Genomic DNA, 27,973 nt, shown 5'->3' on the forward strand with positions numbered 1-27,973 from the left:
AAAGACCTTTGGGATTTTGGAGCAAAGCTCTACCATCATCTGCAGACAACTATTCTCCCTTTGAAAAACAGCTCTTGGCCTGCTATTGGGCCTTAGTGGAAACTGAACGTCTGACAATAGGACACCAAGTCACTATGCGACCTGAACTACCCATCATGAGCTGGGTACTATCAGACCCTGCAAGTCATAAAGTGGGACGTGCACAGCAGCAGTCTATTATCAAATGGAAGTGGTATATACGTGATCGGGCCAGAGCAGGTCCTGAAGGCACAAGCAAGTTACATGAAGAAGTTGCTCAAATGCCTATGGTTTCTACTCCTGTTACAATGCCATCTGCTGCCAAGCATGCACCTATAGCCTCATGGGGTGTTCCCTATGATCAACTGACCGAAGAGGAGAAGACTAGAGCCTGGTTTACTGATGGCTCTGCACGTTATGCAGGCACCACCCAGAAGTGGACAGCTGCAGCATTACAACCCCTTTCTGGGACAACCTTGAAAGACACAGGTGAAGGGAAATCTTCACAGTGGGCAGAACTTCGGGCAGTACACATGGTATTACAGTTTGTTTGCAAGAAGAAATGGCCAGATGTACGATTATACACTGACTCATGGGCTGTAGCCAATGGATTGGCTGGATGGTCAGGGACTTGGAAAGATCACAATTGGAAAATTGGTGAGAAAGACATCTGGGGAAGAAGTATGTGGATAGATCTCTCCAAATGGGCAAAGGATGTGAAGATATTTGTGTCCCATGTAAATGCTCACCAAAAGGTGACTTCAGCTGAGGAGGAGTTCAATAATCAAGTGGATAAGATGACCCGTTCTGTGGACAATCAGCCTCTCTCCCCAGCCATCCCTGTCATTGCTCAATGGGCACATGAACAAAGTGGCCATGGTGGTCGAGATGGAGGTTATGCTTGGGCTCAGCAACATGGGCTTCCACTCACCAAGGCTGACCTGGCTACAGCTGCTGCTGATTGCCAGATCTGCCAACAGCAGAAACCAACACTGAGCCCCAGATATGGCACCATTCCTCGAGGTGACCAGCCAGCAACCTGGTGGCAGGTTGACTACATTGGACCACTTCCTTCGTGGAAAGGACAGCGTTTTGTTCTTACTGGAGTAGATACTTATTCTGGTTATGGATTTGCCTTTCCTGCACGTAATGCCTCTGCTAAAACCACCATTCACGGACTGACAGAATGCCTCATCTATCGTCATGGTATTCCACACAGTATTGCTTCTGACCAAGGAACTCATTTCACAGCCAGAGAAGTACGACAGTGGGCTCACGATCATGGAATTCACTGGTCTTACCACATTCCCCATCATCCTGAAGCAGCTGGGCTGATAGAAAGATGGAATGGCCTTTTGAAGACGCAGTTACAGCGCCAATTAGGTGGTAACAGCTTGGAAGGCTGGGGCAGAGTTCTTCAGAAGGCAGTATATGCTTTGAATCAGCGCTCGATATATGGTACAGTTTCACCCATAGCCAGGATTCATGGGTCCAGGAATCAAGGGGTGGAAAACGGAATAGTTCCACTTACTATCACTCCTAGTGACCCTCTAGGAAAATTTTTGCTTCCTGTCCCCATAACTCTAGGTTCTGCTGGCTTAGAAGTTTTGGCTCCAGAGAGGGGAGTGCTCCTACCAGGAGCTACAACAAACATTTCATTGAACTGGAAGCTCAGACTTCCCCCTGGTCATTTTGGGCTTCTAATGCCCTTAAACCAACAGGCTAAAAAAGGAATAACAGTGTTAGGAGGGGTGATAGATCCAGATTACCATGGGGAAATTGGATTACCTCTTCACAATGGTGGTAAGCAAGATTATGTCTGGAGTGCAGGAGATCCCTTAGGGCGTCTCTTAGTACTACCATGTCCTGTGATTAAAGTCAATGGGAAACTACAACAGCCTAATCCAAGCAGGATGACAAAGGACGCAGACCCATCAGGAATGAAGGTATGGGTCAATCCTCCAGGAAAAGAGCCAAGACCTGCTGAGGTGCTGGCTGAAGGTGAAGGAAATACAGAATGGGTAGTAGAGGAAGGTAGTTATAAATACCAATTAAGGCCACGTAACCAGTTGCAGAAACGAGGATTATAAAGTAATATGAATGCCCATTGTAAATTTACTAATGCGTTTGCGATTGTACGAGGGATAGTTATATCATGTTAGGCGTATTTACAACCTTGTTATTGTTTCATGTGAACATGAGATATTATTTGTGTCAAGTTGACAAGGGGTGGATTGTAGTGGCTATTCCTGGTTGTCAACTTGACAATATTTGGAATGAACTACAATCCGGAATTGGAAGGCTCACCAGTGACCCTTATCTGGAGGCTTGGAGATCCTTATCTGGATCTTGGTTTGAAGATCTTGAGCCATAGTGGCTATGGATTCCAGAAGATTGAATCTCCGAGTTAAGGAACACACCTTTAATCTGGGCTATGCCTTTCATCTGGGATTAAAGGTGTGGTGGAACACACCTTTAATCTGGGCTACACCTTTTGCTGGAGACAATATAAGGACATTGGAAGAAGGGAGTCTAGCTCTTGCTCTTGCTCCTGCTCCTTCGCCTGCTTGCTGCGTGAGACTGAGTAACTGCTAGATCCTTGGACTTCCATTCACAGCTGTGACTGAACGATTGTTGGGAATTGAGCTGCCGACTGTAAGTCATCAATAAATTCCTTTATTATCTAGAGACTATCCATAAGTTCTGTGACTCTAGAGAACCCTGACTAATACAATCTGGATCTTGTCAGGAGAGAGGATACACCTTTAATGTGAGTCACACCTTTATGGTGGCATCTTATGTAAAGGTCATAGTGGAAGGAAGCTTTCTCTTTGCCTGCTTGCGCTTGTTTCTGCTAGCAACTCCGTTCCTGCACTGGCTTTAGCGTCTATTTGCTGTAGTTAAGGTTATTACTGCTATGGTATAACACCATAACTAAAGCAAGTTGGGGAAGAAAAGGGTTGTTTGGCTCCATATCACTATTAGTCACTGAAGAAAGTCAGGACAGGAACTCAAATAGAGCAGGAGCTAATGCAGAAGCCATGAAGCGGTGCTGCTTACTGGCTTATTCCACATGACCTTCTTCTCATCCTTCCTTCTTACAGAACCCAGAACTACCTGCCCAGGAGTGGTCCCACCCACAAAGGACAGAGCCTCCCCCATCAAACACTAATTAAGAAAATGCCCCATAGGCTTGCCTACGGCTTAACTTTATGGATGTGTTTTCTCAGTTGAGGTTCCCTCTTTTCCAGTGATTCTGGCTTGGGCTAAGTTGATCAAAACAAGTCAGCACACTGCTTAGGATTATAGTGAATACTAAAGACCAGCTGAGATATCTGGCCTCATGCATTGGAAACACTACTGAATTATTGGAACTTCCATCAGTAGATGGCCATTGTTGGAGTAAATTTATTTTAATTTAAATTATTTAAATTCATAGAGTAGTCAGTAAACTACTCTAATAAATCCCTTGTAAATGTATACATTCTGTAAGTTCTGTTCCTCCAAAGCACCCTGAATAATATCACTGCTGTGAACTACATACTTCACTTAAATTTCTGTAAACTTTTCAATTATATCCTTCTGTTTCAGGTCTCTTCAATTTTGTAACTTCAAGGTCCTTCCTGTCAATTATAAACTTGAAACTTTTGAATAGCTTTGTTTGGAAACTCTGTACCAGATTTTGTATTTCAGAATTATGGTTGCTCAAATAGTAATGGTTATAGAAATATCTATCATGTAAAACAATCTTCTGGTTCTAAGTATTTTAGAAGGGTTGAATGGCATGTATAATAGCAGAATGTAGTATTTTCCAAGTTATGTAGTATTCTCTCATCTTAAAAAGAAGTCAGATACAGATTAAATATACTATAAGTTTATAAGTCGTTAGCCTTTAAAAGTATAATAAAATTGTCTATGAGAAAGATATTTACCTAGAAATTTGTCTTTTAGTTTCTTTCTTCTTAAGCAAGAGAAACTGATGTTTGTTTTGCCATTTAAATAGAACTTGAAAATAACCTTGACGGTGATCTGCCTAAACTGAATTGTTTAAATTAGGTTTCCCTTGGTGACGTGAATGAGGACTCAACTTGTTCCACTATTAGGAGAGATGGTTTTAACAAAACCCTTTGCAGTTTGAATGTCAATGACAGGTTCCTCACCCTTAGGGAAAGAATATTATTTCAGGTTTGCTACTGAAGATTCTAAAAAATGTTACTGACTCTGCCATGCAACAAAGGGATGTTGCATCACGTGTAAACTAAAGAAGCTCATTGTTAAGATCTGTAACTTAGGAAGTTAAGTTTAGAGCATCCTTATGAGAACCTGGCACTGAGAGATTAAATTCGTTGTCCCTTAAAACAAAATAACAACAACAACAACAACAATAACAACAACAACAACAACAACAACAGAAAAATCACTGCTACTTGTAAGGATAGGGTCAGATGGTCAGGTACCAATATGTTTAGGGACCAGACTGTCACATATCAGGAAAAATCAGCATCAGTGAACTGATAGAATCATTCCCTTTATACATACTGTCATGGGGGAACTGACCCCAGAGTTGTTAAAAAATGAGTGACCTCAAAAGGAGGGCACTGCACTTTCTGCTACTGCATATGAGGACCAGAGTAATTAAGAGAAATATGATTTTTTGAAATTTTATGAAAACTGTTAACTACACAAGCTTTTGACTTCCCCTCATCTCTTATTTTTGTACACCAAGGGTTTCTCTTTAACAATGAATAAAAGCTCTTAAAACTCTCAAAAGGTGAAGGGCTCTTGGATTTATACTTGGCAGCACAAAATGAACATAGATATGGAGACTTTGTTTGATACTCAAAAGCAAGACTTGGGGAGATTAAAACCCCATGGGGTATAGCCATTCAACGCTTGAAGCTTGCAAAAAGAAGAAGAAGGAGGAGGAGGAGGAGGAGGAGGAGGAGGAGGAGGAGGAGGAGGAGGAGGAGGAGAATAGAAAGAACACACACAGAATATAGATCTGAGAAGGAGGCTGGAACTGGTGTACATTTCTATAAATTTAGTTTAGGAACATGAACTACCCTCACATTTGTTTGAACTAACACAAAGCATTAATTCCTAGGGATTATGCACAGAAGCATGGATATTACAGCACTTCATTCTTTATTCTTTATTTTCCCACTTCTCTCTCATTCCTGTTGTGTTACCCATATTTTGATCCTTATTAACTCTCACTCTGCCTGTAACAACTCGCTATCATATATACCCACATTGGATATTGCTACAATACAGTTCTGATCTTACTTCTGTTGTTGAGGATAGCTTGCTAAGGAGTTGGTGAGAAGGCTCACCAGTTACAAGCACCTATTCTTCTTCCAGGGGACTCATGCTCAGTTCCCAGCATCAATGAAGGCCAGCTCACAAGCACCTGTAACTTCAACTCCAGGGAATCCAATCCCTTTCTCTGGCCTCCATGAACACTGCACTCTAGTGCTCACACTACATAAATACATACCATATAATTAAAATGATATGTCTTTAAAAAGATATGTAGCGAGTAAATGTCAAATTATATGGCTTTTAATGTTCTCTATGACTTGACCCCAGGTGGACTTACCAGATTCATCTCTTAACCCTGCTCCTTTTTTATTTCACATCTATACTGTGTGCATTTCTGAGTCATTAATCCTCTTTACTCTCCCAAAAAGGCTTTTTATACTTTTTTTTTATGTCTAAATCCTTTCTTTTCTTTAAAACAGACAAAATGCTACTACATTGGTGAATTCAGTTCTGGTTTTCACTGGTTTCAGCTATAATACTGATCTCTCCCAGCTTCTCATTTTAGTGTATCTTCATACTTTGTGGTATTTGATTTTACCATTAGCATATAGATGGACCAGACTATTAGAAGCAAAATAAGTATTTAATATTACTAATAATAAAACATTAAAATACTACTTTCAGTCCTAAAGTGACTTAAAGCTAAACAATAGGAGTCTACGATAAGATTTAGAAACAGTGACATGTTTGTGCAATAACAATACCAACTCACTGTGACTCCTTGTTACAAAGGTCAAGAGTAGCTGGAAAGAGGGGTTTTTTCCATTCATTTGCTAACAGTTGCTATCTAGTTAATAATTAGATGACTAGGAGAGCAAATTGTGCCTGATACGAAATGGAATCTTTAGATACAATACAGATAACACTTTCCAGACGACTTTAGATATGCCTTATTCCCGTAAAAATCTCAGTATTCTCAGAGCCTATTTTTGAATGAGACTATCTCTGACCACTTGAGAGTCAGTTTTTTATTCCAACTTCTTTTTCCATAAACCATTTGGCATAATGACCTTAATCTACCTTCTAAGATATAAACTATCTAGCAGTGGATAAATCCTTATTAGAACAAACACACCATGATTAAGGGATACAGGCTGAGTTACATACCTACGTTTATTTTCATACCTCTCTGATTATTTTTAAAAATTCCACTTCCAATGAAAGTTATCTTGAAGGATTAAAAAAAAAGACTTTAAACTTGAGGTTGGTGACTTGCAGGAATAATAATTGGTATAAAGAATAAAATTATAAAGTGATGTACTTTTTTTCTATAAAACAGCATAAACTATAGTATTTTCAGTACATAGTTATTTGCAGAGGACCTGAATTCAGTTCTGAGTACCCATGTTACGGTATGTGGCTCTGTTAGTCCAACTCTAGGAGATCTAATACCCTCTTCTGAATTCCACAAGCACTTGTACTCACACGAACACACACATACACTTTAAAATAAATCTTCGTTTAAAAATAACAAAATATTTCTTGAGTTTGTTAGAGAACATGTCAGAATGTATCAACAAGACAGCTATATCAGTCATTTCAATATCTATATGATTAAAAATGAACAGCGTCACTACTTTCCTCCAATTTTCACCACTATTGTTTCATCTGGTTAATGGAGTATTTCTTTTCTTCCACTTCTATGGCCAAGCCAGCAAGGCATCCAGTTGTCATCTCTCTCCCACTTACTTCATATGTTTAAGGCAACCATTTAACCCTTAACCTGGTTCCCTTTACTGTCCTTTAGATATGGCCTTATCTTCCCTTGATTAAATTGTTAAGTAGTTTTCATACTGGTCTTTTTGCCTGAGCACACTCTTTCTGGTCACCAGACAGATAATTTTTCTGATATCACCTCCTAGTCAAGCATATTAGTGGTGAATTTGGTGGCACAGTAGCTCCTTATTGGTCTGGCTGTTTATTCTTCACTCATCTATTCTGTTGACTCACCAAATGCTTACTGAATTTCTCCTAAGCCAAACTCTGAGATACAACACAAAATGAACAGACAAGAGTCCTATTTCCTACTCTCTTTTAATCCTTCCTCACTACCATTACTAAACTTTGCCTTCTAGAAATAGTGAGCCTTTCTTCTCATACAAATTTCTACTCACTTTTGAAATTCCATTTCAAACATAAATTCCCTCCTAAGACCTTCCTAAAATAACTTGTGCACTTTATAAGCTCTAACATTGGTTTTCATAGGTATTATTCTAACCTGTGAGTTTCTTGAGAACAGGATATCTTTTGACATGGGTGGCAAATACAATGCCTGAATTACATGAAAAATGAGTGGTTGAAATGACAAAGCTTCTCACATTACTGTTTCTAGCAATCAAATAGCTTTCTTTTTAAATCTTTGAAAGCTGCATTCACAAAGCACGATTTTATACTAACTGTTGCTCCTAAACACTACACAAAAAAATGATTTTTAGTGCCCTATATAGATAAAGGTTTTAGAAGAGTCTGTTATTTTTCTATTGAAAATTAATTTTGCCCTTCATTTATGACATAATTATAATCTGCCTTCTGATCTGGAACATCTTCCAATAGTTGAAAAAGCAAAGTAATATATATTCTAAGACATACTATAAAGCACCAAAAATGGATTTTCAGGAGAAGAATACTATATTATCATAGAAATTACCTCACTAAGATAATATAAAATACAAAATCATGATTCTAATTTGGCATGAATATTTTGTTACTTCTTATTAAAGCATTAAAGTTAGATATGACAATATCTTAAGAAATATATATGATAACATTCAGGACATCACTAGCAGACTTCTTTTTTGGATAAAACATTGTGTCTTTAATTAATGAAAGATCAAAATTTGAATCAGGAAAACACTAGGAATGTGACCCAAAAGAAAAAAATAAAAAGTTCAGATGGTACCGACCAACTTTTTCCAGTTAAACACACTAGAACACCAATAGTAACACAAGGGCGTGACCTTCTATCAGTACATAGAGAACTTTGTGTTTGCATACAAAGATATTGCTCAACCCACATCTGGCTCCTAGAGCCAAAATCTACCCTCACTGGAGCAACTCCCACTAAAACATATGGACAGAGAGAATGGGAAAATGAATTTTTAAAGTCAGTTGTTTGTTCCATAGACCTTCAATGTGTGAGTCAGGACAGAACTCATTTCTATTCATTTTTAATGAGAACAGGGAGATCCAAGACAAAATATTTTAGCTGGCTTTAAGAGAAGAAATCTCTCATCTTCTTGCATTATTTTAGAAAATTCTCTAGAATTCTGGGTCTCCCTCCCTGCATAAGGTCTTATTTTTCTACTTCCCTAAATCATAACCCAAAAGACACATAGCAGTGCCTTTGGTAGCTAAAATGTTCTGCTTACAAACCAGGCATGTATTGAGACACTTGTTTGTGATATTGCCTAGTAGTCTATGCCTTTAGTCTTACACAGACTATATATTGCCTGATAAGAGAAAAAAGTCCTTTTTCTTTTACTCCAAGGTGCTAATGCAACAAGAAAGCAATTAAACATCACATAAGAAAGCTATTAACAGGGCTGATCTTTAACTCCTAAACCTACTAACAACACACTGGGATTAGCTCTGATTTAGCATGAATTATCTCACCAGGGTCAAGGTCTGATTATCAGAAGACAACTGGAAGAAATTCTTTAACAATGCAAGTACTCTGATTGTATTAGTCAAACATCAGATCTAAAAAACACCATGCTCACTTTCTTGGTTCAGCACTTGATTTTCTGAGAAAAGATGTATCATCACAGTAGACAGGAATATGTACTTTGGTTCTAGAACACAGGTATTCTAGCAGTATCTTTCTGTCTTACTAATTACTACTCATATAAATGTTCAAACCTGCAATGTAATAAGAATAGCGATGTTGCCGGGTGTGGTGGCGCACGCCTTTAATCCCAGCACTTGGGGGGCAGAGGCAGGCGGATTTCTGAGTTCGAGTCCAGCCTGGTCTACAAAGTGAGTTCCAGGACAGCCAGGGCTATACAGAGAAACCCTGTCTGGAAAAAAACAAAACAAAACAAAACAAAACAAAACAAAAGAATGGCGATGATATTGTCTACTTCATAGCATCCTGTTGTTTTAAAATGGTAGGTGTGTTGGGCTGAGGATATAACTCTGGAAAAGTACCTGTCTAGTATGCACAAGATCCTGAATTCAGTTACCAGTACCACAATAAAAGAAAGTGAATATAACTTGTATGGCTATGTATATGAGGCATGGTAAGGAAGTACTTCATGGAGCCACCAGTGATAGTAGCACACAATTTTAATCCCAGCACTTGAGAAGTAGAGGCAGAAGTGGCAGATATAGAGACAGCAAAGGCAGATATAACTCCATGAGTTTGAGGATAGCCTGTTTTAAGAGTTCTAAGCCAGCTAGGGCTACATAATGAAACCTTTTCTCAAAAAAAAAAAAAAAAAAAAGAAGTTACTATAGTCTCAATATCAATAAAGACTATTAATCGTTTCATTATAGGTGATATGTGGCATGGTGTTAAATCCAGGGCTTAGACTTGGAAAGCCTAATTTGGAATTCTTTATATTTTTGTGACTTACTAATCTCTATATATAGAGTTGCTATGAAGATTAAGAAAAACTTTGAAATTACTAAAAATCATAAACATTCATCATTGCTTCATTTCAAGTTATAAACTTCTCAATTTCTTTTCTATATTTTAATATAAGTGCATTATGTAATATTGTACAATAACACAATATGGTTTATAAAACATCTAAAATATCTATTGGTAAAATCTAAATCACTTTACCAATTTGTTTTTTTTTTGTTTTGTTTTGTTTTTCATGTCAGGATTTCTCTGCATCACCCTGGCTGTCCTGGAATTCACTATGTAGAGCAAGCTGGCCTCAAATCTGAATGTCCGCCTGCCTCTGTGTCCCAGGTGCTGGGATTCAAAGCATGTGCTATCACCACCCACTTAGTTTAAAGCATGTTTTTAACCAAGGAGCTATAAAAGTTCCTTAAAAATATTCCACCACAAGAAGTGGGAGATAAATATGATAAAATATATTGTATGCATGTACAAAATTTTCAAAAATTAAAATATTTTAAAATTAAAATATTTTTTAAAAATCTCAATTCAACAATATGTCTTTGAAATAAAGACATCTTCACTTCTTTATTTGTGTGTGCCATACCCATTTGTAACATATATAACATTTATAACATATATAACCACTCATTTAGCTTCTACAGCAACCTTGAGAAAAAACTGAGTCACTGAAATGAGAGTATTTGCCAACAGCACAGTGCAGTTCAGAAGCGGCACCAGATCTTGGTTCTGTATTCAGGTTACATTAACTCTAAATTTCTTGTCCTTGTCACTATGTAAGGCTATCTCTTCAGAGTTTGGCTTGAAGTCCACAAAAAGCTAGGCATTCCCGTATATATAATCAAAGAATAATTATTTTCATAATATGGTATGATACCAGGAGATTAATTCACTTCCAAATAGAAGATAACTTAATTTGATCTCTCTCTCTTCTTTTCTCCCCTCCCCTCCCCTCCCCTCCCCTCCCCTCCCCTCTCTTCCCCCTCCCTTCCCCTCCCCTCCCCTCTCTTCCCCCTCCCTTCCCCTCCCCTCCCCTCTCTTCCCCCTCCCTTCCCCTCCCCTCCCTCCCCCACCTCTCTCTTCTTCCCTCCCTCCAAATAAAGTCTACTTTCCTCTCATTTAAAAGAAGTTAGGAGACAGCTAATGTTACAGGCTTGCCAGAACAGGGTCCCCAATGGAGGAGTTGGAGAAAGGACTGAAGTAGCTGAACGTGTTTGCAACCCCATAGGAAGATATAATAATATCGACAAACCAGAGCTCCCAGAGCTCCCAGGGACTAAACCACCAACCAGAGTACACATGGAGGGACCCAGGTGGACCCAGGGCACCAACCGCATATGTAGCAGAGGATGGCATTATCTGGCTCGATTCTCCATGGTAGGGGAATGCCAGGGCGGGAAAGTGGGAGTGGGTAGGTGGGAGTGGGTGGGTGGGACGGGGAGCATCTTTATAGAAGCAGGGGGAGAGGGGATGGGAGAGGAGGTTTCTAGAGGGGAAACTGGGAAAGGGGATAATATTTGAAATGTAAATACATAAAATATCCAATAAAGATTTAAAAAAAATAGGTACAGTACAGAAGGTACAGGTACTTCCCACAAAGTCTAATTACTGAAGCTCAATTCCCAGAACCCATATGGTAGAAGCAGAGATCTGACTCCTGTAAGTTGCTTTCAGACCCCATGAGTACCATGGCATGCACCCCTCCCCCCAAATACAATGAATATTTTTCAAAAAGAAAGAAAAATAAAAACAACAACAATAAAGGGTATATGAAATATGAGACTTCTGATAATAGAATAAAGTAAACCAAGAATATGTTTCCTTAATATCCAGTCATATGTTAATAGATAAAGATATTCCACTTGAAATGCCTAAAGGGAATCCGTTCCAATGAACAGAATCCTTCATCATTATTTATTTCAGGAAACAGAGAAACTATCAAAAAGCAAAAAACAAATATACAAAGTGACAGAATTAAAATATACAAAACATTGTATAAATCTATATCACAGTGGTTCTCTCTTTTAATTAAATAACTGATTCTCCACAGGGTAGCCTTTTTTTATTCTGTGATGTATATATGAAGTTTTAGTCATCCCCACCTTCTATTCTCTTCTTTCAATGCCTCCAAGTTTCCCAACACAGTTTCTCCTTACAACAGACCTCCCATCCACACTCTGCTGCTTACCTGTTACAGAGGATGCTAACAGCTCCATGTGGACTGCAGTGACATGGCAGGCAGAGACCAACAGTGTGATTCAGGTAAAAGCCCTCTTTGCAGGTGTCACAGTGAAGACCCTGATAACCCACATGACAATCACACTGCCCTGTGGTCTGGTTGCAGCGCTTTACATCCAAACTTCCAACCTCAGAACAGTTACACATATGCTCTGAAAACAAAAGAAAGCCATCATCAAACTTTAGTTTTTGTTAAAAAATATTTGTGATAAAATTTTAGGGCTAGAAAAGATTAACTCTAGTTTTGGCTGTTTAGACTATGCAGTTTATTGAAATTAGGAAATATATACAGCAGAGTTCATAACACATGTATAGTTTGTAATTATTATAAAGCTGACATTCTCAATTTCCTCTGCAGTTCTCTTCACTGTCTACTTGCGTATTCTAAGCCAATGTAGTGGGTGTGTGTGTATTTGCAGTGTACTCATGCATGCTTCTGAACTAAAGGCGCTTGGAGCTCATGCTGGAAATGGCAACATGTTAAATAATAAATAACCCTACCATGAGCGGCAAAGGCTTAAGGCTCAGGTGACTAAATCCAGTAAGTTATACAAGGTCATATAAAACTGGGTCACAGCTGGAATCAGAAGTTCAATGTTCCATCAAAGAAGAAATGGAGAATTAAACTATAAAGGGAGGAAAGTGAACAATAAGCCCAGAGAAGGAAGTACCAGTTCACCCTGACCAATCACAATTCAATTCTCTTTTCTAAATTAAGTTATTTTAAACTTAAGTGTTTTCTTAAGTAGATTTCAAACAGTTCTTTGGATGAAAACGATTTAGGAGCCCCCAGTTTTAGCCTTTGAATGCAAACATGCATTTAGGAGGGTTTTGCTAGTACTTCTCCTCATGTTAGCAAAGGGAAAGTATTTTTAGGAGTCTAATACAATATTAACAGATGACTTTGAAAGCTAGTACAAAAGGTGTCCTTTAAATGAACTGTAGAAGTAAAAAATTATGTGTATATTCTACAGATCAGCTTCTTCCATTCCCAAATAGGGAAAAACTGGGTAAAAAACAAAACAAAACAAAACAACCAAATTATATTTGTTGATAGTTAAGGCACTAAATAAAACGGCAAAGTCATAAAAATTTAATTTGGAAAATTAATTTCAGTATTATTCGATGTTTTCAAAAAAAATTACCAGATAGCAGCAAATCCAGAGTCTAACGTAGAAGGTTATAAAGGTGTTTAATTTTGTACTTTAGAGAAAGAAATACAATTTAAAAATAGTATATCTGTGCAAAGAAAAACAAAGGACTCTGCACAAAATCCACATTTGGCCAACCTTCCATATATTCTTAGTTTCTAAGCTTTGATATCAGTTCATTTCTTCCATTTCCTTTCAATCTGTAGATGTAATGAATATACTACTGGGTAATTTGTTTTCTTTTTAATATTTCAAGCATTGGCTGGTGAACTATAAAACCTAACGGAGCGTTCAAGCAGTTTTCAGTTCCAAGATTAAGGAAAGGATTTAACTCTACCTAAAACTTGAGATTCTTACTTTTGGCTTGGGGGTTGTAACTTAGTGGAACATTTTCCTGCCTGGATGCAAGCCACAGTAAACACACACACACACACACACACACACACACACACACACACACACACACTTTGTTATCTGGTAATATTTTTGTATAGAATGAAGCTTTGCAACCTATCCTGGAAAGACCTCTGCTAGACCAAAATTCAAGAAAAAGCTAAAGTTTACTTCAACACTGAAAGAAAATATACCTCCTCCCTGTAACTCTCACACAAGAGTAGTTTAATGAGGCAATAAAGCAAAGAGACTGTAGAAGCAGTCAGCTAACATTTAACATCCTGCCTAAGAACTTACTAACTTTATGGCCTCAGGCAAGATATTGCTTTCCTTTTTTTTATCTGTAAACAGTGTGGAGTGATAGCATTTGTGTCATAGTCCCAGAATGGGGTCGAAAGTACTATAATAGTGAATGTAAGAATGGTGATACCGCACAGAACAGCACAAATGTAATTCAGATGGTAAATTCATAGGCCACAGCTTCGATATGCTCTATGGGTGAGATCATTTCTGAACAATATCTAGAAAACAAAGTTAATACTGCTACAATATCCTATATACAGTGGGTTACATGCAATACTCATACACACACATACACACACACACATACACACACGGCTATGATATAGTGGTGTGGATAGAAGGATTTAAGACAGAAATTTCAGGAATAAGAAATGATACACCCCAGATTTGATTAGAAACCCTTGGTATTGTGGTATTAGGTCAGCCTGACCATAATAGAGTGAATGAAATGTTTGAGCAAAAAAAAAAAAATATCCAATGATAGGGAAAAGCAATGATGCAATATCATGATAATCTTTCCAAAACAATGAAGGAAAGAAAGCTAGAGCAAATGTGAGAGGTTATATGCATCTTTTAAACTATAGCTCAGATTTTTGGGCTCTATCTCAGTGATGGTCCTCAATAAAACACGCAATGTTAAATGAGGTATGAGCAACTACAGTAAATACAAAACACTGTGAGCATTCATTATATCAAGGTAGTTTGTTAGCTTGTAAGGAAATTCTCAGACCTTTCACCATTCATGTGGAACGAGATAGGAGTCAATACAGAAACACTGCAATCACCTTAGTGGAAAATTTTATGAAAATGAAAAAAACCCCACAATCTCAGTTGATAAATGTAATATGAAGAACTTTGGGGTGCCCAAGGCACCAGGGGAAGTACTGACTTTTAATGAAGTGGAAACACAGACGACCAGAGCAATACAAAGCAATACATTAAAAACACCATTAATGGTAAGTCACCAGGGCAGATACTATGGAAATGAAGTAACAGAAGCTAATCATGGATAGTATGGATGAAATGCCAAAAGCCCATTCAGTTTCTAAGAACTGAATATGGAATACTATTTATAAAGTGAGTAGCAGATTATCTTCCAAAGTCTTCCAGTTTTAGGGGAAAAACTCTATCGAGACATAACTAGAAAGAGTAATGCAAATGCTCACAGACAGACTGCTATCCTAGGTAATCTTTTTGTTGTCTGGTTTCTAAAGAGCATTGCACTATAGTGATTTGAACCCTGAAAAAATTAAAAGCCTAAAATCTGCTGCCAAACTGCTCTAAGTGTTTGAAAATAAGATTATAAAAGCTCAGAGAAGGGCAGAGTTCCTGAGAACTCGAATTTATGGAAACATTTTTATGTGAAAGTATTACTGAATCTATACCTAACAGCGTATTTCTTCCAGTGTTCCTTTACCAAATATCAAGAGATGAAACTTCCTTGGCTTTGCAGGGGAAGAGGGTATCTTGTAGGTCCCATAACTCTTCTTTATATGTAAATACCTATTCTGGGAGAAATTATCCTCATGAGTATGTAACTAAGCTTTTGGGGGCCCTCTACATACTTGCATTTTTTCTCTCCATCAAACTTCTATCATCTATGTCTTTGCTCAGCTACTAGTGGTACCACATACCTATAACCCAAGCTGTTCTACATGCTAAGGCAGGAGGATCATGAATCTGAGGCCAACCTAGGCAACTTAGTGGGACCTAGAAAATGTGTGCCCTCTCCATATACTTCCTTTTAAAGTCCTTCCTGAATGTTATAAATCTTAGAATTACTAGTGATGTTCAAAGGTACACGCAACTTTGTAGAAGAGTGTGTTAGCACTTTATAGAAGAAAAAGAACTATAAAAGTGGTAAATCAAAGATTTGAATAAAAAAATGAAAAGCTGTCCTTGGTTTATTAACTATGTAAATTTTTGAGAAAAAAGAATGTTAAGTTGATAATAATAAAATGGTGGTCATAAAGTAAGCATTTCATTCAAACATAGATACTAAGATATATACTTGAACTAACAAAAACTTATGTTTAGGATTATAATGGCTACTATTTAGAGAGAAAGATCACAGGATTTCTGTCTCACTTTTTATACATTTCCTTTTGAGACTTTTTTTAAAGTCTAACTCAGTTCATGCAAAGAGTAGGAAAATTCATTTAAGTATACTAACTTGGGGTGTATTCAGTGTGTCCAATATACAATGTCACCATTTTCCAAGAAGCCTACAATAACCGTTTCTCTGGTTTCTTACAATGAGGAGGGAGGGAAGGGGACTGACAAAATCAAAGGATACTACATTCCACGCCTGTATATCAAGCGATTTTTTCTTATTTATTCATTTTACATTCTGATCAGAATCCCCCTCCCTCTTCTCCTCCAAGTCCCACCTTCAGACCCTCTCCCCACTTCTCAGAGAAGGCTAGTCCCCCTCTAGGTATCAACCGCTCTGGGATATCAAGCAGCCAGGTAGCCGAAAGGGATCCAAAGGCGTGCAAAAAAGTAAGAAACAGACTCCCTTCTAATTGTTAGGGGATCCACAAGAAGACTAAGTTGGACATCTGCTACATATGTGAAGGGAACCTAGGTCCAGCCAATGCATGCTCTTTGGTAGCGATTCAGTCTCTGTAAGCCCACATCAACCCAAGTGAGTTAGGACTTCTTGTGATGACTTTGACCACTCCAGCTCCCTCAATTGACCTCCCGACTCTTCCATAAGACCCCATGTTTGGCTATGGGTCTCTGCATCTGTTTACACCAGTTGCTGGACGAAGTCTCTCAGAAAACAATTATGCTAGGCTCCTGTCTGCAAGCATAGCACAGTATCATTAATATTGCCAGGCATTGGTTCTCTCACATGGAATGGGTTCTCAAGGTGGGCTAGTTATTAGTTGGCCATTCCCTCAATCTCTGCTTCATCTTTATCTGTGTACATCTCGTAGGCAGGACAAATTTTCAGTCAAAGGTTTTGTTGGTGTCCTCCTTCCACTGGCTACAAGAGATGGCCACTTCAGGCTCCATATCCCTATCCCCCACATCTAGGAATCTCAGGTAGGGTCACTTCCATAGACTCTTAGGAGTCTCGCTGTCATAGGTCTCTGACATCTTTTAGAGATGCACTCCCTACAACCAATTTTCATTCTCTTTCCCCAGCTCTCTCTACCCACACATCTAAAGCCCATTTCCCCTCTCTACCCCCTGTCCCATTCAGTTCTCTCCCTCCATTTACCTCTGATGTCTATTTTATTTCCCCTTCTGAGTGAGATTCAAGCACCATCCCTTGGGACCATTGTTACTTAGCTTCTTTGGGTCTGTGGATTATACCATGGTTACCCTGTACTTTATGGCTAATATCCACTTATAAGTGGATATACAATGTGCGTTTTTCTGGGTCTGGGTAATCTCACTCAGGACTATCTTTTCTAGTTCTACTCATTTGCCTGCAAATTTCATGATGTTCTTATTTTAATAGCTGAATAGTATTATATTCTGTAATGTACCATATTTTCTTTATCCATTTTTCAGGTGAGGCATATCTAGGTTTTTTGCAGTTTCTGGCTATTACAAATAAAGCTGCTATGAACATAGTTGCACAAGTGTCCCTGTGGTATAGTGGGACAACTTTTGGATACATGCCTAAGAGTGGTATAGTTGTCTTGAGATAGAACTATTCTCATTTTTCTGAGAATCTTCCAAATTGATTTCCACAGTACACGTTTGCACTCCTCCCAGCAATGGAGGAATGCAATTCCCTTGCTCCACATCCTTGCCACCATGAGCTAGCTGTCCTTTGAGTTTTTGCTCTTAGCCATTCTGACAGGTATAAGATAGAATCTTAGAGTTGATTTGATTACATTTCCCTGTTGACTACGGCTACTGAACATTTCTTTAAGTGCTTCTTGGCCATTAAAGATCACATTGTTGAGAAATCTCTGTTTAGATCTGTTCCCCAGTTTTTAATTCAGTTATTTGTTTTGTTGGTGTCTAATTTCTTAAATTCTTTATGTATTTTGGATATTAGTCCTCTGATGGATGTAGGGTTGGTAAGATCTTTTCCCTTTCTGTAGTCTGCCCTTTTGTTCTATTGGTAGTGGTGTCCAGAATCTTTTCAGTTTTATAATGTCCTATTTATTAATTGCTGATCTTAGTGCCATAGTCATTGGTGTTTTGTTCAGGAACTTGACTCCTGTACCTATGATTCAAGGCTATTCTCCACTTTCTCTTCTATGAGATTTAGTATATCTGGTTTTATATTGAGGTCTTTGACCCACTTGGATTTGAGTAAATATGGATCTACTTGTATTCTTCTACATGCAGCTATCCAATTAGACCAGCACCATTTCTTGAAGATGCTTCCTTTTTCCATTGTTTTGGCTTCTTTGTCAAAAATTAAGTGTGCATAGGTATGTAGGTTCATTTCTGAGTCTTCAATTCTATTCGATTGATCAACCTGTCTTTTTTTAGTTTTTAGTTTTTAGTTTCAAGGTCTGTAAAGAACTATGTTGGAATTCTGATGGGAATTGCATTGAATCTATAGACAGCTTTTAGTAAGATGGCCATTTTTTTTTTTACTATGTAAACCTAAAAGCTTATATTTTGACCATGGGCCTGATTTCTTGTAGGTACCCTGTGTTTCAAACTATACTTTTTATTAGGACTATGTTTTATTTTTGTATATTTAAAAAAAATAAATCTTGGAAAGTCTTCATTATAAAGAAAAGTAACAATCACCAGATTTTTCTTTAATAATGTGACTTATTTTAACATAGTACTGACACTCAAATTACATTTCATGTTTATGTTATGCTAGGATAGGGTCATAAATATTTGAAAATCTGGCAAACAATGTTAAAGCTGATGAGTTTCTTGAGTTAAAACAGGCATCACGGAAATGTCAAAGTTTAAAAGCCACCACTTGTAAAGATATGTTCCAAAATTTCCTTTTAAAAATAGAGATGTAGCCACAAAACTTCCCAACCCCAATTTTTATAGTAAAATTTAACTTATTTTATTGTGAATATTTCTGAATAAAGGAGTGAACTTTTGCAGATTTTTCTGTCTCGTAGCTAAGGTTGTGCTATCAGTGTGTCTTACGTCTGGCTCGTTGCCACTGTCCCACAGTTCAAGGACAATGCATCTAATTAATGGGACAAGATGACAAGTTCTAAAAAGGTAACAGCTAGCCTTTACAACCAATATTGAAAATGATATTTCTGGTCATGAGCATCTGCTACATGTATCAGACAACCTTAGAAATGACACAAATGGTCTCCTTTGTTATCCACTACAATCTTGAGACATAGGGATTGTGAGTGAGAAATCTAATACCCTGAAAAGAAATAAATCATATAACTATCCAGGACCAGAAAAATTAACAAATATTATTAGACAAAGCCATAACCACTTAAAGTCATACTGTAGGGCTCACTGGCTAGTTCTGTGGCCTTTGGTAAGTCTTATGTTCTCCCTCCCTCTCCCCTTCCCCTCCGCTCCCCCCCCCCCCGCCCATGTATGTGTGTGTGCATTTGTGTTTATGTGTGTGCCCTGAGAATCATCATGCATCATTACAAAATAAGTAAATAAAAGATTATATTATCTCTGATTACATATTCTGCCTTTGGATTATAAAACCTTGCTTTATAATTGAGAAAACAACTTCTATAGAAATCCTAGGAAGTCTAAAACTACTGTTAGGAAATGCAAATAATTTTATATCCAGTGTCACAGACACAGACTATTTCTCTTCCTCTGGTTGTCTCCTTGCCTTCTCTGTAATTTCTGACTGTCCGGCTGCTTCAAGATGAACTACTAGTTCCCCAACTGTGCTCTTTATCAGCCTCTCCCAGCTCTTTCATGACTCTGCCCTATCCTCACTACGTCCAATCACATCTTTTCAATCTTGCACTTTTTACACCTTTTTCTACCTTTAAATATGTACTCTAAGAACCTAAAACATATTTTCCTTAATCTCCTGGTCCATATATCAAGCACTTATCTTCCAAATAAAATTTCTCAAACTAAAATATAGACTTGGTTCTCTTTCTTCACCACATGTTCTTTAATGTTCTATAATCTTTTCTGAACTTCTGAAAAATGCTCTCTCAAAAAATATTGATGCAAAACATGAGCCTTCCTCAGCCATCTACCTCTAACCTTTTATCTCTTCTTTTGTGGGGGGTGGGGGGAGTGGGTATTGAGCCCAGAAACCCACATTTTAAGCACATGTACCATTACTCGCCTACATTCTTATACCCGTTCTTCCTAACAATTCGTTATTTACTGAGAACTTACTATATCAATTCCTATTCTTTCATTGTAGATCCTTATAATAATGAGTCCCAGTGAATTCTTCCTGTGTCCAAACCTCTTTTGCACTGTGATGTTGCTGTATTTCCTCATCAAAAGAGAGAGTCTAATTTGAAGCCCCTATCTGGCCTTATAAATGTAGTATAAGTGAGGTGACAGTTCCAAACCTGGTCTCACAGCATCTTACATCTTCTGCTTCATTAATTTAGGACAGATTAAATTAGGTCAGATACCTGATCTAAAGAACTATCCAATAAGAAATTCTACAAACAGAGGACTTGAGAGCTAGGGCAACAGTTAAGAGCACGTGTTACTCTGGCAGAGGAGCCAGGTTCAATTCTCAGAACCCACAGGGTAGTTCAGAATCATTCTTCACCTCAGTTATCAGGGATCTGATCACGTCTTTTGACCTCTGCAGGCACCAGTCACACGCATAGGGCACATATATAGACACTAAAGCAAAAGTCTCACATACAAAGTAAAATGAATAAATCTAATTTTAAAAAACTAAGGAAATTTGACAGATTAAAAATCTGGCTATCCACCCATCCCCGACTGGGCACCAAACATGAACAAGGCCATCTTAGACTCTCTATTTCTACTAAATGCAACAATGCAACTACGTGGGTATGCTGGTTTTTTGTTTGTTTTTGCCTTCACACAAATTAGTCATCAGAAAAAAAGAGAATCTCAACTGAGAAAATGTCTCCACCAGACTGTCCTAATTGATGTGGGAGTGCCCAGCCCATTGTGGGCAGAATCACTTCTAGGCAAGTGGTCCTGGGCTATGTAAGAAAAGTAGCTGAGCAAGTCACTGAAGCAAACATAGGCAAACCAGTAAGCTATACTCCTCTGTGGTCCCTCATCCAGCTTCTGCTCTCAGGTTCCCGCTTGAACTCCTGTCCTGACTTCCCTCAATGATGGATTGTGACCTGGGAGCTGTAAAACAAACTCCCCCCTTCTTAAGTTCATTTTGGTCAGTGTTCTATCACAGCAAAAGAAAAGCAAACTAAAATAATGAATAAGCCTCCCCAAACCCAGCAAACTCCTCCAGAAACAGAAATAAACCACTAATTTATGTTTGAAGACTCTGGGGTTTGTGGTGATTTGTTGTCATACAGTAATAGATAGCTGACACCCAGTGGCCTAAATAATATACTTCCAGCAAAGCCAGTCATATTAAAATGGCTTCAGGTCTGAAGATGTAATTCAGTGATAAGCACTTATCTCTAATATATAGGTTCCATCCCTAGTACCACATACAGCAATTATATTAAAAGTACTTACTGGTTTTTCTGGTTATAGATACCCAACTAGTCTCCATGGATTCATTAATTCACTGCTTTCTTAGCAAGGTCAGTATGTCCTGAAATCCCAGGACTAGGGAGATTAAGGCAGAAACTTCACACATTTCAGTTCATCCTGGACTACATGACAGGATCTTGTATGAAATATATAGAAAGGGGCTGGTGGAGGTGGCCTATGCCTTCAATTTCAGCACTTTAGAGGCAAAGGTTAGAGAATCTGTAAGTTTGAGACCACTCTGATCTCAAGTGAGTTCCAAGACAGCCAGAGCTATACAGTGAGATCTGATCTCAAAAAATGTGTGGGACTGGAAGATAATAAATGAAGTGTTTTAATTACACTTTCTAGGTTTGACTTCATTTTTACTTTCTCAAAAGGCACCTTATAAACTGACAAGCTAGCAATATGATGACCTGAGTATGATACCTAAAAGCCATATGAAGTTGGAAGGAGTGAACTGACCACAAAGTTGTCCTCTGAACTGCACCCACCCCCAACACACACAATGACACAGATGCCCACACACATATGAGAGAGGAAGGGACAGAGAGAGAAAGGGAGGGAGGGAGGGATGGATGGAAGGAGAGAAAGAGAAGGAAGAAGAGGAGGAGGAGGAGGAAGAGGAGGAGGAGGAGGAAGAGGAAGAAAGAAGAAGGAGGAGAAGGAGGAAGAAGAGGAAGAGAAGGAGAAGCAGAAGGATAAGGAGAAGACGAAGATGATGACAACTACAACGAAACAACCTTATGGGGCTGTATAAAATAATCTTTTGTTGTTCCACCTATAGGGTTGCAGACCCCTTCAGCACCTTGGATGCTTTCTCTAGCTTCTCCATTGGGGCTCTGTGTTCCATCCTATAGATGACTGTGAGCATCAACTTCTGTATTTGCCAGGCACTGGCATAGCCTCATATGAGACAGCTATATCAGGGTCCCTTCAGCAGAGTCCATGTCTCTAGCTGCATATGTAGCAGAAGATGGCCTAGTTGGCCATCACTGGGAAGAGAGGCCCCTTGGTATTGCAAACTTTATATGCCCCAGTACAGGGGAACGCCAGGGCCAAGAAATGGGAGTGGGTGGGTAGGGGAGCAGGGCGGGAGTGGGGGAGGGTTACAGGGAACTTTTGGGATAGCATTTGAAATGTAAATAAAGAAAATATCTAATAAAAAAAGAAAAAAATAATCTTTTCCCTATAGAACATCATGGGAAATGAACCATGTGATTTAATTTTTAGAATAATAATAAATTATGCAATACAATTCGAGTTTAACTCAAAATTAATTTGAATTGTATTTATAAATACCCAAGGTTAAATTTTATTCAAAGATGATTAGTATATAAAGAGGTAATTGTCACTAGATGGATATTAGGGACAATTTTCTTACTTATTGATTTCTTAGTTCCTTGATATAAAGTTTTTTTTCTCTAATTGTGGCAAAATAGATATAACAAAACTTACATTTTAACATTTTTAAGACTAGAATTTGGTATTGTTAGGTACAGTTACACTATTTGTACAATTACAAATAACTCTCTCTGTCCTTACTACATTTTATTTATTTACTCGTTTGTGTCTTTACTTCAAACATCAGAACATATAAAAAGAGATTTGAAAGAGCTAGCAGTTTAATAACAATCAAATGTCACAGGGCCACAATGATCTAAATAAATAACTAAATATGTTTTTAAAAAATAGGTTGAAGGGAGAGTGCTTGCTTACAGTAAAATTCTGATTAATAAGATAGGATAGTAGAAATCAGCAAGATGTGGAACTTGGCATCAGAAGGGGGCTCAGCAAGTGTGTGGGAGAACTTGGCAGCTGAGTCAGCAGGATAGATCTAGCAATTCTTTTCTGTGTTTACCAGGCGCTCTCTGGCAAAAGCAAGGCTGGTACAGTTTGTTCTTACAAGACTAGAAAATGTAGCAGGGGAACCCAGATTGGGGGCTTCACTTTGAGTAAACGCAATGTGTACAGAAAGTGCCTCTCAAGAAGCTAGGAGAAATATGCGAAGCTTTCAGCCTCCATTCAAGGAAATAGATGCTAAAGCTGTATATATATATTCAGAACAGCTGGCCATAACACAGAAGGTACCCAGTCTGAAAGCATAATACCGATAATCTTTTGTCCATGGCTTCAAATGATCTATAAAGCCAGCTTAGATAACCTTTTTCAACTTAAGAAAAAGAATCACAGGGCCTGGGGATATAGCACAAGAACAGGAGCACTTACTTAGCTAGCATGTAGGAGACTCTGGGTTCAATCCCCAATATGAAAATAAAAACAATAGAAACTTTATTATTATCTGGGGTAATGATTGAAAATAAGAATGGAAATAAAATTAGTGAATGGCAGTTACTTTGATAACTAGGATAACTACATAGCCTGTGCCCATAAAGACCGAGGAAGGTGCTTAATACGAGCCTCTGGTTTACACACACACACCCCACTTGTGTACACACATGCATACACAAAACTCAATCTCAAATATTGGACAAAATTAGCAATCAGTATTATTTGAAAGTATCCAGGTCATAAAAGACTATCTCATATAGAACTATTCCTTATCGGGGGCGCCTAAGAAGAGACACATAATACAATCTGAGATCCTGTACTAGAACTATCACCAAATAAGGAGCCTGATAGGGAAAATTTTAAAATTCAAATAATAGCTCTATTATTGTTATTAGTTAATATTATTATTATTATTATTAATATTAATTATAATAATATTATTAATGTTATTGTTATTAGTATTAATTCTTTGTCTCAATAATTTTAACAGTATTATTATAAAATAAACAAAAGGAGGGTACTCAGTAAGGGAATTTTTAAATTTTTATGTAAAAATAAGTTTCTTTCAAATAATATATTAAGGTACAGGAAATAACAACTTATAACTTTAATAATTCAAATTCAGAACAAGCACATTACAAAGTATGCATGTTCCTAAACTGACAATGAGTTTATACGTACATTTTAAAATATTATATCAACATATATTAAACTTCACAAACACCAGCTTGGCAACTGTGGAGGCCATTGGAGAGTGACCACTACTTACTATTCACTGCCACTGCCTCACATCATAAAAAAGTCAAACCACACATATTGTTCACCCAGGAAAAGGTCAACATTAAAAATCTAAAATAGAATTTCTATAGACATATACTGCTTTCACACCATCATAAAGTCAAAAGCATCAAGTCAGGGACTATTCATAATATCAAGAGATAATTCAATACCAGAAACCAAGCTCTTTTTATATCAATGATCCTATGCTGGTCATAGTATCATGTGCACATTGTCTCAGCTACTCTGGGGGAACCACCTGAGTCCACAAATGTAGGCCAGCTTGGGAAACAAACACTACTACTCCTCACAAAGACAACAGTAAAGAGTTTACGATACAAAGTCAACAATGATTCAAAATCAGGTAGACTGGAGAAGTAACTCAACAGTTAAGAGGGCTTGCTGATCTTCCAGTAGACCCAAACATGGGTCCTAGCACCCACATTGTGTAGCACACAACTGCCTATAACTCTACCTCCAAGGAATACACAGTTCTTTAATGGGTTTTCACAGAGCCCATAGAGACATATCCTCACACAGATAGACACATACCTAAATATAAATCCTAAAAAATATTTTCATATTAAAAACAATTTTATTCCCTCATGTTATAAATAAACAATTAGAATTCATTTTAAAGACACTTTTTTTGACATTATCAAGGGTAAATTTTAATAGGAATTCAGGTGTTCACGGGAGAGGGCTTTGCAAAGACATTAGTAGATCCTAATAGAATGTATTTCCATACAGGAGCTGACTACATAGTTCGTCCTTTATCTTCACGTTTTCTTCTTTTGAACACATTAACACAGAAAAATTTGATTGGGTTAGACAAATCATTACATTATAGGAAGAGCTTTTAAATATAACAACAGAAATAAAACCCCAAAAGAAGGGCATACAAATTAAACTAGACTTTGCTAAAATAAAACAAAATGAACTTTTTCAGAGACTGCTCAGAACTGAAATTGCAAGTCACAGACTAGGAGAAGATATTTGCACATTGTATTTATTGCACAGATATATAAAGTATTCTAAAATCTTATCAAAAATAGATATTTAAGCAGAGCAAGTGCCTGCCATGCAAATGTGAGGATCTGAGTTCAATCAACAAAACCCATGTAAAACGCAGGGTGTGATGGCATATATTTTTAAGGAAGACATGGTGAGTGTAGCATATATTTTATTGATGTGCTTCTTCTACATAGAGACTCAGGTAGTATGAGTCCTCACTATCTAATCCAAGGTAATATGCTACCCATCACAGTCAATAGGCTTTCAGTATATAAGTGGTTACTCATATGCAATAAAGCAGACAATCTCAGCACCCTTTACTGAGCCATAGGCATTGCTTTCTTGGCAAGTGGGGTGGTGGAGGTGGTCAGACACATGATGATCTGTGATACACTGCACCACCTTTTACCCCCATTCCTATAACAAGGGCAAGATACATACCCCCCCCCCCAATTTGAGAAAACAAGGTGAATGGCACCTAACAATTGACAAACAAGGTTGACATGTCATCCAGCCATGTACACACATTTGCACACACCCCCAGAGAAAACCATACACACACATTCTCTCTCTCTCTCTCTCTCTCTCTCTCTCTCTCTCTCTGTCTCTCTCTCTGTCTCTCTGTCTCTCTCTCTCCTATATATCAAAATCAATTTTTAACTTATTAGGTTGATCTATTTATATGCAAGCATAAAATGGTTTTACTAGCTACAGCTTTATATCATACTACTAATTTGTTCTCCACATTTGCCTTTAATTTTTCATAATTATTTATATTTCTAAATTGTTACTACAATCCTTCCAAAAAATACTATAGTAATTTTTCTAACCATTTAATTTATCCTAAAAATTAATAAACCAAGAATAAGTAGCTTTTATAATATTCAAATTTCCCAATTATCAGTACTGGTTCACTTTTCAATTAATTTATTAATAATTTTTATCACCTAGTAAAATTTTATGACTAAAAATTATGTTTCATATAAATCTTGTAGAGATTACTTCTAAACTAATCATTATCAGCAGTAGTAAAAACTGATCTTTTCCCATTATACAGTCTATCGAGCATTAGTAAATAGTAATTATTTACATCTCTGCTTTGAGATACACAGAAACATTCTGATGAGCTTATTCCAGATGACTTCCCTCCTTGAATCTCTCTAAGATTTCTATTTCTAAGTAAGTTCACCCACTGAAGGTCATACATATCTGGATAACAATATATTCTAACTTTCCTGGATCCGTACCTTGTCAGCAAATTATTTACAACTATTAGTGTAATCTCCAACCCAGTACTATGGTTTGGATATGAATATAAAATATCCTCCACTAGGTACAGGTGTTGAAGGTTTGATCCTTCGTTGAATCTATTCACATAATTATATGTTTAGTGTGCTGACATAATCAATGGTTTTATCCACTGATGAATCACTCAATGGTATTATTGGGGGGGTGTCAGAGAATATTGCAGAGTTGGGACCTAAATGGGGTATGGCCTTGGCACTGTGTCTTGTCCCAGGCTGGCACATTTACACGTGTTTCACTCTGATGTTCTTACGCATTTCACTTCATCACACAACCTTTTTACTTCAGACAAGAGATGGACCATTTACCTAGTACTGTTCAATATATCTCTTTCATTGACTTTCCCTATGTAAGCAAGTGACATCAAGTTGAATGATTACCAAATGGTGGGTGGGAGGAAACAGTTGCTCAAGAAACAAAATTAAGTCTCGACTGGTGACACAGAGCATCTTGCATTTGCTTTTGGCTTATGAGTCTTAATATATTGTACAGAAAATCAAAGATAAACATTCTTGTTTTACTACTTGTCATTGATTTACTTTTTTAAATGCATCCTCATTTAATTAGCTGGACTAACAACCTGCTACCTGAAACTAGACACTCATTTTTTTGTTGTTACTATTTCTCTATTTGTACACATTTTAAAAGCCTATGTGAAAACTTCTCCATTTAATAAGAATTAATTTTATTCCAATTAAGCTTATATGCCATTGTCAAATTTAAAATGAACTTAAAGGATTGACCTAGTACTTTCTAGTACATCCTGCTTGATGCCTGAAAGGGTATTCTATCTTACTATCTGCAGGGCCAATATTCCACCTTAGTAACCGTTTTTGACTGTATATGGGCCTTTCCTTTGACAGCATGATCACAGTAGCCCTGAGTTTAATGAGTTGGAAGTGATTGTTAACACAGAAATTGAATTTGAACAGCAATGCTGGCCCAGACAACACTGGAAAGAAAT

The 27,973-nt window shown here is 37.6% G+C and overlaps 1 protein-coding gene across 1 annotated transcript in view; it reads right to left on the reverse strand.

Annotated features, from left to right (window-relative positions):
• Positions 1-27,973, reverse strand: part of Megf9 (multiple EGF-like-domains 9) — a 103,002-nt gene that overhangs the window by 44,088 nt on the left and 30,941 nt on the right. Inside the window, exon 2 of the mRNA NM_172694.2 lies at positions 12,117-12,318. Within this exon, the coding sequence (NP_766282.1) occupies positions 12,117-12,318 (202 nt within the window). The remainder of the gene's footprint in view (positions 1-12,116; positions 12,319-27,973) is intronic.

The sequence above is a fragment of the Mus musculus genome, chromosome 4, assembly GCF_000001635.26.
Source record: "Mus musculus strain C57BL/6J chromosome 4, GRCm38.p6 C57BL/6J".
Classification (NCBI taxonomy): Eukaryota; Metazoa; Chordata; class Mammalia; order Rodentia; family Muridae; genus Mus; species Mus musculus.